The 14,019-nt window shown below is 37.9% G+C and overlaps 1 protein-coding gene and 1 long non-coding RNA gene across 3 annotated transcripts in view; one reads left to right on the top strand and one right to left on the bottom strand.

The window, feature by feature from the left end:
* Window positions 1-14,019, bottom strand: part of LOC128203635 (DNA-dependent protein kinase catalytic subunit-like) — a 106,869-nt gene that overhangs the window by 15,525 nt on the left and 77,325 nt on the right. For both annotated transcript variants that reach the window (XM_052905138.1, XM_052905147.1), the window contains exons 62-73: window positions 13,678-13,908; window positions 13,170-13,282; window positions 12,904-13,035; window positions 11,743-11,922; window positions 10,765-10,973; window positions 9,037-9,175; window positions 8,750-8,827; window positions 7,508-7,621; window positions 7,129-7,257; window positions 6,607-6,705; window positions 5,762-5,982; window positions 3,477-3,657 (exon numbers count right to left, since the gene is read on the bottom strand). In XM_052905138.1, the coding sequence (XP_052761098.1) occupies window positions 3,477-3,657; window positions 5,762-5,982; window positions 6,607-6,705; window positions 7,129-7,257; window positions 7,508-7,621; window positions 8,750-8,827; window positions 9,037-9,175; window positions 10,765-10,973; window positions 11,743-11,922; window positions 12,904-13,035; window positions 13,170-13,282; window positions 13,678-13,908 (1,826 nt within the window). The remainder of the gene's footprint in view (window positions 1-3,476; window positions 3,658-5,761; window positions 5,983-6,606; window positions 6,706-7,128; window positions 7,258-7,507; window positions 7,622-8,749; window positions 8,828-9,036; window positions 9,176-10,764; window positions 10,974-11,742; window positions 11,923-12,903; window positions 13,036-13,169; window positions 13,283-13,677; window positions 13,909-14,019) is intronic.
* On the top strand, window positions 80-3,117 carry LOC128203648 (uncharacterized). Its single transcript, XR_008256000.1, has 3 exons — window positions 80-400; window positions 1,097-1,134; window positions 2,791-3,117. It is a non-coding gene; the product is annotated as an uncharacterized LOC128203648 (long non-coding RNA).

Below are 14,019 nucleotides of genomic sequence, written 5' to 3'. Positions count from 1 at the left end.
AAGGGCTGTTCCAGGAAAAAAGGCCTGGGGGGGTCGGAACGAAACCGAATTAAAATTCAGTGGGTGGGGGGTGCAACTAGTGTTGAAATTGTCTTGTAGGTGGGTAAATTTCAAATTCCAATTCCGTTGTTTGGGGGGCAAATTCGTATTTTAATTGTGTTGTTGGTGGGTCTTTTCTTCGTAAGAGCCCAAAAATGAGGTATAAATTTGTTTTAAAATGACATTTTATGCGTACTTTGCGCGATCGAAAACGGCATTTTGGTACGAAATAAACGAGTCCGAATGCTATTCTCACGACGCGGCTATTCTTACGGTAACACCATGGAGGCTATGAGTGTTTCAGACGTGCGCCAGTTTTTGATGGAGCGTAACCTAAGCTCGCTAACCACGACCTTTGAAGGTATACAGATACAATCATGTCACGTTGCCGCAAAAGTAAATGGCAAATATATATATCACCGCATTTTCTGTACAAATGTTGACCAAGTTATGATTATGGCTATTTTTAGACAATCATTACGTCATCAAAAGGGAAGATGGCCGCATACGTATAGGCGGGGAAAATGTAAACAAACGGGACAGCAAAAACAAAGTCACTAATTACGCTTCAAAAACATGATTTTTTCATATCAGTTTCATTTTAACATGGGTAAGACGCGTTACTTTGTATATTTATCGAGCTTTTGTGATAAATTACAGTTAGTGAATCGGTTCCGGCACTGAATCTATTCCGGGACACTTAATCACAAATATAAACAAACAAGTGAAAAATGATGCATAACAACATAAATACTTTATTTTCAATAAATCATAACCCAAAAATCTTCAAGTTAAACAATTTTCGTTTGTACAATAAATAATGTGATTAAGTGTACCGGAATAGATTCAGTGTCGGAACCAATTCACAAACTGTATATTAATTTAAGAGGACAGCATTAGTTAAGTTCTGATAACCGAGATCCCAAACCTCCCATAACTAAGGTAAAGGTCACTTGTGTCAAAAACCATCCAACATTTACTACTTGTTGGTTATTCTGATAACTTAAAAGGCGGCTGCTATATAGTGCTGAAATATTTACCGTTTACTTCTTTACAGCTCTGACACTTACATGTAGAAGAAAATTAGTCTGACAGGTAATAACTGTGTTGTACCCTAGATTAGAAATGGTGATGGAATGCTTTTAAACCTGTTTTTTTTCTGTCTTTCAGTGGTGATGGAATGCTTTTTAACCTGCTTTTTTTCTGTCATTCAGTATCTTTAGTTCTTTTTTCTGTTCAAAGATGTATTAACTCAAATGTATTGGTATAGATTTTTTTCAACTTGGACCTAGGTGCATGAACTTGGCAATCAATTCAGAGTTCTCACATGTAAATCATACCATCACACTCGTAATTAACTTCTTAGATCCCTCTTTGCACATCAATCACTTACTGACTTAAGTTACTGTATATAATTTATACTATACTGCACTGTCATGACTGCATTTTCTGTTAACAAGTTTGTCTACAGCCACACTCTTTAAACTTAGAAAGCATTTTTAATGAATCTGGAATTGTTTGAGAGAGATGTGTCTGTTTTTTTAGAAGTTTCTGTTAAAGTTGCCTGAATGCATTTGACCGGACCAAAAATATGTTTTACTAGACCAAAAATACCATTTTGTGCTACCTTGATATGAAGTTTTTCGTGTATGCATGAGCGCTGCATTAACATTTGATTCATTTTCTATATGGTACCATGTATTATTTTTTCTATACTGCCAGACAAAGCTACTCTAAGCCAGAGAGTCAAAAATTAAATTGGGCTTGGGCGTGTTGATTTTATCTTTTGGAATATACATGTAACTGCATTAGCACAATGTTTATGCTAATCTTACCATGCTTATTGCAAAATAGATAAAGAAGTGCTTTACCAAATATTTACTTTTAGAAAGAGGCACAAAGAAAAATTCTGATCTCATTTTAAGTTTAATGACCTTTCATAGGCCTGGACTTTGCCTTATGCCAGGTTGTCTCTGTGAAGAGGGATAGACTTGGCTGCCTAGTCAAGATTTCTAACAACTGTCACACAATAGAATTCAATCACAATCTTTAAAATTTGCAGACGCTGCTGCTCAAGTTTAAGTTGAAATCTGGCTCCGGCTAGTAATGAGTAGTAATAAATCTGACAGAAGTTGCATATCCAAGACAAGAATGAAAATTTATACTGTGTTGAATTGCATAATTATTAACCTGCTGCATAAGAGCTTAGTGTTAAGGTATGACAGAGATGAAACCAATATAATGAAAATGAATATCAGCGTTCTAAGGTTCATGCTTGATACGGAAGTCTAGTAATACAAATTGGTATTTTGCCCTTTAATAAAAAATACAAAAATCCAGAGAGTTTCATTGTACATAAACCACCACTTAGTACATACAGCATTTTGTTGAAGGAATTACCCACTTGCATGAAGCCCGAGACAAGTAAAACTTCTGGTGTAATAGTCAATTTAAGTTTCTCTTGTCTGTCAAAAGGGCAAGTGAAAAATATGAGAAAAATCCTTTTAAAACATTTTACCTGATCAAAATTTTTGCACAAGATGCATCTTCCGGTATTTTACAAATTATATTGCATTATTCATGCAAGTCAAAATTGATTCGAGCGAGTACAAATCCCAAGTTGTCTGTCCAAATAGGCAAGTACATGTACAATAATGTTATATTGTGAAGTCTCATATCCAACATTAAGGCACAATTGCCCAACCATTTTCTAGAGAACATTAATCAATTCATGTATTTATCTCATTTCAGAAAATCTGATTGATGGCGAAGCATTGCTTTCTGTGATGGAAGATCACATTTTGTTGAAGGAATTAATACCTGAAGTGGGGTTGAGAGCAAAACTGAGGCGTAAAATAAAAAAGAAGACTTGAGAGTTTTACTGAATGACATGAACAAATACTAATTTCAATTGTGTTGTAGGGTGGTGTTGAGTTTAATCTAAATGTGGTGCTGGTGGGTCTATTACCTATTTTAATTCTGTTGGTGGGGGGTGTAAAAGCAGTTAAAATTGTGTTGGTGGTGCCCCATTTTTGGACTGTCGTTCTTGCCCCCCCAGGCCTTTTTTCCTGGAACAGCCCTAAGGATATTTACCTACATGCATTACAAATTTTATTTTTCTGTGACAAGCGAAAAACACAATTCTAAACAAAATCAATACAGCTTCAATTAACATTTTGTTCAATTAACATTGTTAAATATAACTTATTGGTATGGTTATTTGTTACAGGACCTCCTTCTAACCTACATGTTCCATTTTGGGCTGGGGCGTATGTGAGTTTTGTTGGTGGTCAGCAAGCCAGACAAGTGTGTTTTCTTTGGTAATTCTAATTTCCCAAACTATATATTAAAGCATTCTTGTGTAATTATGTGCTGAGATGTTTCATATTCATTGTTAAATAAAACAGTTGATATTCAACCACTTATCTATTACACACCTTGTAAGTTTCCTTGAGTATTCTGAGCGTCTGTGCAAAGTTGTTTTGATCACCGCAGCTGCGTGCCATAAGCAGTTTCAGGCGAAGTTTGGTATCCAAGTATGGGTCATCACTTTCAACTGAGGCCTGGGAATCATCCAGTTTCTGTAGGTGACTGCTGATGTGGTCCATGTATACCAACCTAGAATAATTATGGTTAAATATTGGTTGACTAACGATGAACATTAAGGTGGAGTTTGGTGTCAAAGTATGGCTTGTCCCCTTTAACTAAGGCCTGGGAATCATCAAGTTTCTGTAGATGACTGCTGAAATGGTCCATGTATATACAACTGAATTATTTTGGGTTAAATATTTGGTGAATTATGATGGACATTTGTTTTGTGTCCAGAGGGCCGTTTCTTTAAAGATCTTAGTGTCATATTTTCGTTATTTTACACATATTTATGTGAATTGAACTTAAAATAGTATTTAAAATAAACACAAAGTTGAGGAAATAAAAACTATAAATATTTTGCCATTCATGATGTTTATAGAAGAAGAAAGTTTATTCAAGGAAATAAAACACACAATATATATTTGAAATAGGCCAACATGACCCATGATCAAATTCATCAACTATAATGTCTTACATGTACAAATAGAAATAGCGAACAAGTAAACTATAAACAAGTATAATTGTATCAAATAAATAGCAACTGTACCTATAGAGTTTGATATACATATCATAGATAAAAAATAAACTAAACTATGAAATAGTATATTTGTATTACATTATTAACAACAGTATCTATGGAATTTGATAAACATATCATAAAAGACACCTGACTTATGCACTATATCAATGCTTTGGAATTACTAAACGGAACTAATGCTATAAACTTCTTGCAAAATAACTCAAATAATGCATAATTTTGTAATGACAGATGTAAGATAATTGAAGTTACAACTAAAATCCTTTATTGAAACACCCCCAATGTATGGGTCATCATCTTCCACAGAAGCCAGGGAATCATCCCCCATGTATGGGTCGTCATCTTCCACAGAAGCCAGGAAATCACCCCCCATGTATGGGTCGTCATCTTCCACAGAAGCCAGGGAATCACCCCCCATGTATGGGTCGTCATCTTCCACAGAAGCCAGGGAATCACCCCCCATGTATGGGTCGTCATCTTCCTCAGAAGCCAGGGAATCACCCCCCATGTATGGGTCGTCATCTTCCACAGAAGCCAGGGAATCACCCCCCATGTATGGGTCGTCATCTTCCACAGAAGCCAGGGAATCACCCCCCCATGTATGGGTCGTCATCTTCCACAGAAGCCAGGGAATCACCCCCCATGTATGGGTCGTCATCTTCCACAGAAGCCAGGGAATCACCCCCCATGTATGGGTCGTCATCTTTCACAGAAGCCAGGGAATCACCCCCATGTATGGGTCATCATCTTTCACAGAAGCCAGGGAATCATCCCCCATGTATGGGTCGTCATCTTCCACAGAAGCCAGGGAATCACCCCCCATGTATGGGTCATCATCTTCCACAGAAGCCAGGGAATCACCCCCCATGTATGGGTCATCATCTTCCACAGAAGCCAGGGAATCACCCCCCATGTATGGGTCATCATCTTCCACAGAAGCCAGGGAATCACCCCCATGTATGGGTCATCATCTTCCACAGAAGCCAGGGAATCATCCCCCATGTATGGGTCATCATCTTCCACAGAAGCCAGGGAATCATCCCCCATGTATGGGTCATCATCTTCCACAGAAGCCAGGGAATCAACCCCCATGTATGGGTCATCATCTTCCACAGAAGCCAGGGAATCAACCCCCATGTATGGGTCATCATCTTCCACAGAAGCCAGGGAATCACCCCCCATGTATGGGTCATCATCTTCCACAGAAGCCAGGGAATCACCCCCCATGTATGGGTCATCATCTTCCACAGAAGCCAGGGAATCACCCCCATGTATGGGTCATCATCTTCCACAGAAGCCAGGGAATCACCCCCCATGTATGGGTCATCATCTTCCACAGAAGCCAGGGAATCACCCCCCATGTATGGGTCATCATCTTCCACAGAAGCCAGGGAATCGTCCAAAATCTGAATATAACTGCTGATGTGGTCAATGGTGCGATTGGACTAAAAATGGTTAATCAGATGCAATAATTACAGGGTTGGTCAAGAGGTGTGGTCTCTCCACCATCTGCTAATATGTTCCATATCTTTGCATTAATCATGATAAAATTCCCATTAGTCATAACAAATTTTCTGGTACAAATCATCTTACCTATTGGTGACCACATCATCCCACACAGTGACAGGGTCAGTCAGTAGGTGTGGGCTCCGCTTACTCCATCTACTGATAAGCCCAAGGGCTGGGCCCGAGCCCCTAAAGTTTCCCTCCTCGGATATAAAGCCCAGAAACTCGCTTAACTCTATTAGGGGCTGCAGGCGATGGAGGGCGGCCTCTCGGCTGTTGGTCATGAGAACGTCAGTGCTGCTCCAGTCCTTGGCAAGGAGATAAACAAGGTACATCTCATGCCTGACCATGCTTTTAAAGAAATGTTACCTGGGAGCGATCTCATCAAGGAGAAATTAGGCAAAATTATCATATAATTAGAAAATGAAAATGAATACTCAAAGGGTCAGGAATCAAATTAAGATTTCAACTTGTAAATTAAGTAAACCTAGTCAAACATTTCCAGCCAAACTATTTGTTTTAAAACATATTTCAATACAACAAATAAAAAATTATTAAAAAATAATCAAATTTTTATGCTAAGTTCATTGATAAAATGTGTAAGTTTCAGCATAAAGCTGCGGTCATATTTCTGTGCCATAATCTTGGAGATCTCATTTAAGTCAACATTGTATGTGGATTTTAAAATGCATTGACTTGTATGCTTCTTTAACATATTGTTTGGTAAAAATTATACATAAACTTATTTGTTAGCATTATATTCTTCATTTCTTACATTTCTCAGAATAAATTGCTTGCACTTAAAAACATATTTATTTTGTCATTATACCACTCAACATCCACTATCATAATTCCAACAAAATTAAAACTCTCGAAATTTAAAGTTTTTACAAACAAGTTTACTACTACACAAAATGCCAATGAATTCCCACCTGCAGGAAAGCATCAAGTGTGGTGTTACAGTAATGTCTGGCCCGGTCATAATCCTCCTGCCACAGGTACATCAGGGCCAGCTCCTGGCTGTACTCATTCTGAAAATGCGAGCTTACATTCAAGGGTGGAAACCAAAACGATCTCTTATATAAATCACATGGGCGTCACACAAAGTAAAACAGTTACTGCATTCAACCTTTACAGTAATCTGATTATTGTCCAATACTTTTCTATGGAATGCATTTGTCTGTTTGTCTGGTTAGCGCACTTGATTCTTACCATGGTGTCTCTGGTTCAATTCTTCACCTGGACTTACATGTGATTATTTATTGTGGTAACTGCAATTTCCACCTTATACAAGACCACACTCTTGACTACTGTAATCTTGTAATATTACTGTAAAACAGTTTAAACTAATGTATCTGTCTAACTCAAAGACCAAGAAATATTCAGGAACTTTTAACATAACATTTACTAAGTCTAGCAGGAGCTTACATGTAACACATTGTTTATATATTTACCTCGAGAACTAGCTTATGTTCAGGAACTTTCATTGAGGCGTCCATGAAGTCTAAGAGTGGCTGCTGTCTCTCATCCCCTTGCAGCAGTAACTTCACCTTGCTCCTCATCATGTAAGGCAGGAAATGCTCCTGAAAGGTCATCAATAAAGTCATTAGTCTGGGACCAAAAACCAGTTTAAGTTCTGGGCCCAAAAATTGCAGTGCTGCTTGTCTCTCACCTTCTGCAGCAGTAACATCAGCTTGCTCCTCAACTCCTAGAAGGTCAACAGTAAAGCCTAAGACCAGCTTGTTCTAAGTGTCTACAAAGTCTAACAGAGGCTTGAAATGTTGGTAATTACATGCATATTTTTAAGGAACTGGGGCAGTGTTATTTGTATACCTGTAGGTAAGTGTCTTCCCAGACTGTTGTGAGGCCAGTAGATGTGTTGTCACCAGCGATGGCTTCCGTTGAACTAGATTCAAGAGCTTCCCAGTGTGATAGTGATGTCAGGCACTGAAACAGACACAATATTAGTTTACTTTATACTTATTTCTTTTAGCTTGATAGGGACACCAGAATAACGCTTGTGTCGATTTCCTGGGTAGAAACCAGTACATGTGTCCATTTTGAGAGGCTAAGATGTAACTGCCAAAATAACTATTTGGCAAATTAGTCTTAATAAGTGGCTACTTTTAGCAGTTCACATATGCATGTTGACTGGGGAACAAGCCCACAACCTCTTGGGTGAGAGGATTACACCTAAACTTCTAGACCAATTCCACCAATGATAATTATCAATGTTACACTACTGTTTACAAGCGTATGGGTGAGTCATTATATATGTCGATTTGTTGCCGAATGAGCTGATTCTTTTAATGGAAGAAAGATGTCAGGAACTATTCTTTGCATGTTTTCACTAGTGGGTCATTTAATATGTCATTTTGTTGGGCTGGATGATCAAGAACCTTTTATAGTGATGGCAACGTCAGGCACTGGAATGAGGGTTTTATAAACATAAGGGCTCTACAGGTACCTTGCAATGTTTTAAGAATTTAAAGTGTATCTATGTTGGCAAATGAAATTAAATATCTTGATTACAATGCAATACATTTATCCCAAAACTATATCCTGCTGGAAATGTTCATTTTTTGAATGTCATTTATTTAAGAAGTTAATAAGTCTTTAATAATTTAATAAGACATCAATCTTGGCTTTCTTTATAAACGGTGCTTTAAGATACTGAACGTACACATTTTGAAGGGTCGAACACAAAAATGGTTGTGTAAAATGAAAGCAAAATTATTTAAAGTAAAAAGTAGAGCTCAATAATGCTAATAATCATTTAAAAACGTTTCAGCAAATGCTCAGAAAAGTGTCAGTAACACCATTGAAAATTGAATAAAATTAGGCTTGGATTTACAAAACCGTTCAACTGAGTATCATATAGTTGTTGTTTGGTATTTGTTTATAAAGTGAGTAACCTAACTCAATTTCAAAAAAGTTTAAAAAACTGATGCCAACATAAATTTTGTGAGTGAGTGCCTTCAAGGGACTTAAAGCAGGAGACATGTAAACATGTTAAGATGTCCATGTAGCTTCCAAATCTTTATGTTGTGTGTATATTTATGTTGAAGGTCATACCTGCATTCTACAGTCCTCCCAGAGGTCAATCTCTGCCTCCTTGGGACCCTCCCCATCCCAGTCAGTGCAGTTCATTGCCTGAAAATGCGAAGAACGCAACGGCATTTGTATGCTTTGTACATAAAAGAATAAGAGCTAGTATTTCACATATTTCAGATGTACCGGTAGTTTATACATATTTTATTCAACAACATTTTGAAAATGTCAGAATTTTAGTAGGTCTTAAACTGACACATAAAGGCCCTTAAACATAATCTTAGTTGCTATGATCTTTGGTTACCACTGACCTCATCATAAAGTTTCCTGGCAGTGTGGTAGTCTCCCCTGGCCTCAGCCTCCATTGCCTGTCTTGTAATGGGCTGGGTACCAATCTTACCACTGAATATACCCAACAGGACGTCATACCCTCCCGTAGACTTGTACAGCCTGTAAGTATGATTGTTTTTATGTTATACCACATGAAAATATGTTCATTAGTGTCATTCACAAAGGGAATTATAGTGATTTCTTGCTTAAAAGCATTAAACCAACACATAGCATCATCTTACATTAATCATCAGTTATTTCTCTCATATCTTTGCTCACAAACTTAATCATAGTCAAATATGTCCAAAGTTTACTGTACCTTTCCATGCCTTGTTATTTCACGTCCTTATCATATACCATACCTGGACAGTTCAATCCAGTTTTTCACATCCTTAGATATCATACCTGGACAGTTCAATCCAGTTTTTCACATCCTTAGATACCATACATGGACAATTTCAATCCAGTTTTCTACATCCTTAGATACCATACCTGGACAGTTCAATCCAGTTTTTCACGTCCTTAGATATCAGACCTGGACAGTTCAATCCAGTTTTTCACGTCCTTAGATACCATACCTGGACAGTTCAATCCAGATTTCTACGTCCTTAGATACCATACCTGGACTGTTAAATCCAGATTTCTACGTCCTTTGATACCATACCTGGACAGTTCAATCCAGTTTTCTACGTCCTGATACAGTTTACTCAACGAGTTAGACCCACTTTCCGTTTCCCTCCGCGGATTTTGCGTTCCTTGGAGTTTGAATTTAAGGCCCTCGGAGGGTGATCAGTCGACCGAAGATTAACGAACTCAGCGTTCCTCGGAGGGGTTAACTCCGCGAAACTCTGCGGACACTTGATAAGAATCTACGCTAAAGTTATTTTATTTTATTAAAATTTTCAACCAATTACGAAGGCTTAAGTAAATTGCTACAAGTATTATTTTTTTTCCTCTGCCCTTTTTGCATGAAGTTAGCTTACCACAAGAATGCAGTCACATTTCACTAGTTGCACATGCATCTTATAAACGTGTTTTTGCTAATGACTGATAAACACATTTCATCCGAGAAATTCTAGATTACACATTTTCGGAAAATCAGGAGGTCAAGCACGCGTTCAAAGTTCACAGTGCATGGTTTTGAAGGCCTTCTTGCCTCATTTTCTGTGGAAAATTCCATTAAACGTCATAGCTATTTTTAACCACCAATAATAAATAGTATATTCTAGATTGTATTGATCACGCGCTTGACCTCAGAGGTCATGGTTCAGAATCGTGTAAATAGTCGGCTACTTTATGATGCAATAAAATTAGTGGCAATACTTTAATGATTCAATGTTTATTATTCAAGACAATATTCAATTGGCGTTTACAGACATAAATACAAATTAAACGTTGGTACATGTAATAATCTTTTACGCTTAACAATGTGCATTTAAGCATAAAAATAAATAACTTCTAAACAAGAATGATTTCTTGCTTATCTGATTAGACTTGGAGTTCCGCCGCGGGATCATAAAATTGGACAATTCTCAACGCTATCGTTCATATCAAACTCACCGGTAAGCCAGCCACTCGGAGGAACTCGGGGGGATTTTAGCGAGGGCAACAGTTTTACCTTCGGAGGAAACCCGCGATCATCAACTTTATCCCTTGGAGTGAGCGAGGAAAGTGGGTCTAACTCGTTGAGTGTACTGTAAATGACATACCTGGACAGTTCAATCCAGTTTTCCACGTCCTTGGATATGGGTGCCTCCATCTTGCCCCTCTTAGCCGCACGGGGTTCAACGGGCTCTTGCGTTATCAACAATTCCTCCACAAGGGCAATACCCAGGGGCTCTAGATGGCTTGCCAAAGCACTGCTTCCAATACTGGACATCTCCACCTTCAGACTGGAGCGCAGCTTGTACAATATGTCCTGCAAAAACAACATAAATATACTTATACAAGTTCAAAACTGACTCAAGACATCTAGGTAACAACACAGGTGGCCGGGCCCTGATTTCTCAAAACTTCTTACGCTAAACAGACTTAAAAACCTTACTTTGTTAAGCCTTTGTCCTATTCAAACCTGATTTTAATAAATAAACTTATTTTTTTTCATAATTATTGGACAGATAAAAAGTAAAAAAAACTTCCAAAAAGTTAAGTATCTCTCAATATATAGAAGAACAAAAATAGTGAGCTTAGCTTCAACTTGTTATAACAGACTTAAGAAGTTTCGATATATCTGCCCTGGGTTTTATTAGAAACACATAATTTTGCTGATGGAAAATCTGACAAAGCAGACAAACCAAGTAAGTATTTTATTGATTTTTTTATTTTATTCCAGTTACAACACACAATAGGTACGTACTAGGTAAATACAATATACAGAAGATGAAATGTTAAGATTAGAAATAGCTTTAAAGTATTTGAAAACTTATCACGTCCTGCTAAAATATGAAATACAGGCAAGGTATTTAAATGACACAAAATAGTCAATGAATTTGTGGACTAAGAACTAAGAAACTATATTTGGAAACTCGGTACTGTTACAGGGTAGTTTGTAGTACAATATGATTTGTCTGGAGAGAACTTGAACATTTCAAGTTATAACAAATCTCTATACATTTATATGTCTTTATTTTTGTTTAGATTTAAAAAAAATAAACTGAAAACACAGAGAATTTTAAAAAAACCCTCACCAGCACACATCCTACAAATGGCGGGAAATACACGGTAGACTGTGTAAGCACATTATCTAGACTGGTTCCGATCTGACCGATAACTTCGCCCATCTCTCTCTCCGTCTTCACGTCCTCCATATTGGCAAATATAGCCTCAAATATCCCGCTGAACAGCAGCTTAGCTATGGTACTGTCTCTCTGTTGAAATGGTTTCAAGGCAAGAGCACATTACATTTAAGCATGCTTCATTGAGGTAGCGTAACACTTATTCCCACAATATGTGCATTTCAAATTAGATAGTTTAATACTATACTGAAATAGAATTGTTTCATTATCAGTTCAGAAAATTGCTGGATTTGGAAAAAATATGAATGGTCAGATTTAAAATCTATCTTTCAACTAAAGAACCATGGATTTAGGTTGCTGTAGTCTAAATATCCCTTTGCACTGGAGGCTTATAAAAAATGGTGTTTTCTTGCCCGATGACATAAAAATACTGATCAGGAATCACTGGAGTGGTATCCCCTTGTTTCCTGAACGGGCAATTTTCTCTACTGATTTATTATAATTATCTTGACTGTAAAAACAGCTTTAGATGGACTCTGGAAGGCTATGAGAAAGTAACCCCCAATAAGGCTTGAAATCACAACCTCTTGGATTAGAGGTGACACCTTCTTAACTACACCACATCTGAACCACAGCCATTATGCACCAGTCAATTGTAACCATTGCCCCCCAGGTCCAGGTAATAGCAGGGACTTTGACTTTCGGTCCAGCCAACCCCGGGTAAAATCCCCGCCGTGCAGGGACGAACAGAAGGTAAAATCCCCGCATAATACCCCCGCATCAGGCACCATAGGTTAGGCCCATTCCCCGCTATATTTTTGCGAAGACATAACCACCGCATTCACCCGGCACTCTGGGGCCACCTGGAAGGTAAAAACATGGCCCATTTCCCCGGCTATCCCCAGTATACACCTGGACCTGGGGGGCCGTGGTTACAATTGACTGGTGCATTACTTGAAGCACATGACCACTGATAAAAAAATCCAAAGCAATTAACTAGTCCTATTTATATTTGCAAGTTTGTTAACAAACCCTTAACTTTAAAAACTCATGAATGGTTGAAAAATGTGCGAAAAATCTTAATTTATCCTTTAGAAATTTCAAGGCCCTCACATGAGCTAGAGCCTGCAGTGGGGCTATGATGTAGGAAAATTTGATCTGTATGTCTGGTAGGTCTCCACTGCGGTATTTCCGATACATGGTCACCTGACTTTCTCTGCGAGCCTGTTGCTCCTGATGTGCTATCTGTAATTTAAAAAGCACATTTCAAAATTTGAATGAACAGATGTCTTTTTAAACTCTCAAAAATGATTTCTATGTGCAGTTTTCAGTAGCAAACCATATATACAGAAATTTGTTGAGACCAACTAAAATCTGACCTCTCTCATTTCCTTGAGTCTTGTTTGTCTCTTGGCGAAGAAGACCCGTGTCTGTTCAGCGTCCTTGAGGAAACGGCGCTTTAACCTGTATATGTCACTTCCGCCATCTGGCTCTGAAACGGCATGTATTTAACATGTATTTTGCCTTTTTTTGAAATATCTTCTTGCTTTGACAACACATTGTCATTTATATATATGTTTGCCTCTGGATCAATACATAATATATAGATCTGATTACAATAACATGCTCAAAGATTGTTGTCATCTGCTCCTTTAAATGTTTTGTACTGTCATTGTCATTTGAAACTTGTACAAGTGATCATGCTTCTTCCATTTTCTTTATAGAGAAAACTTTCCAAATGAAAAGTAAATGTCAAGAGCAAATTCCAACAAGTTAATCTAAGCTGCTTATCTTTAAATGATGATATAAATCCTTCACTGGGAACTTCCAATGACTGGAACACAAGACTCATAACCCATAACAAAAGGTAATGTTATCATCAATTACCATCTTTTTTGCCACTAGATGTGGACGTTTTTGCAGCACCAAGCTTCTGATTCCCAAATCCTGGACCCGCTTTTGGTCTCCTGGCAACCGTTTTCCTCGGGTCACCTGTACCAACGGTGAACATCAAGGAACTCTGGGACTGCTGTGTGTCCATCAAGGTAAAGCTGCTTCCCTCAGCAAAGGTGTCCAGACTGCTCTGTGTTAGCCAGTTGTAGGGACCCTTCTGTGCTCCTTAGAATAAAACCATATGGTGACATATGAGAAACACTAGAGCACCAACTGTCAATATGTCCATCCTAATTTTAGTACACAAAGTTTGGTGATGAGTGGTTGTACGTTAAG

This window comes from Mya arenaria, chromosome 2, assembly GCF_026914265.1.
Source record: "Mya arenaria isolate MELC-2E11 chromosome 2, ASM2691426v1".
In the NCBI taxonomy this organism is placed as follows: Eukaryota; Metazoa; Mollusca; class Bivalvia; order Myida; family Myidae; genus Mya; species Mya arenaria.
The sequence above is the reverse complement of the archived record's forward strand: the minus strand, read 5'-3'. Positions and strand labels throughout refer to the sequence as shown.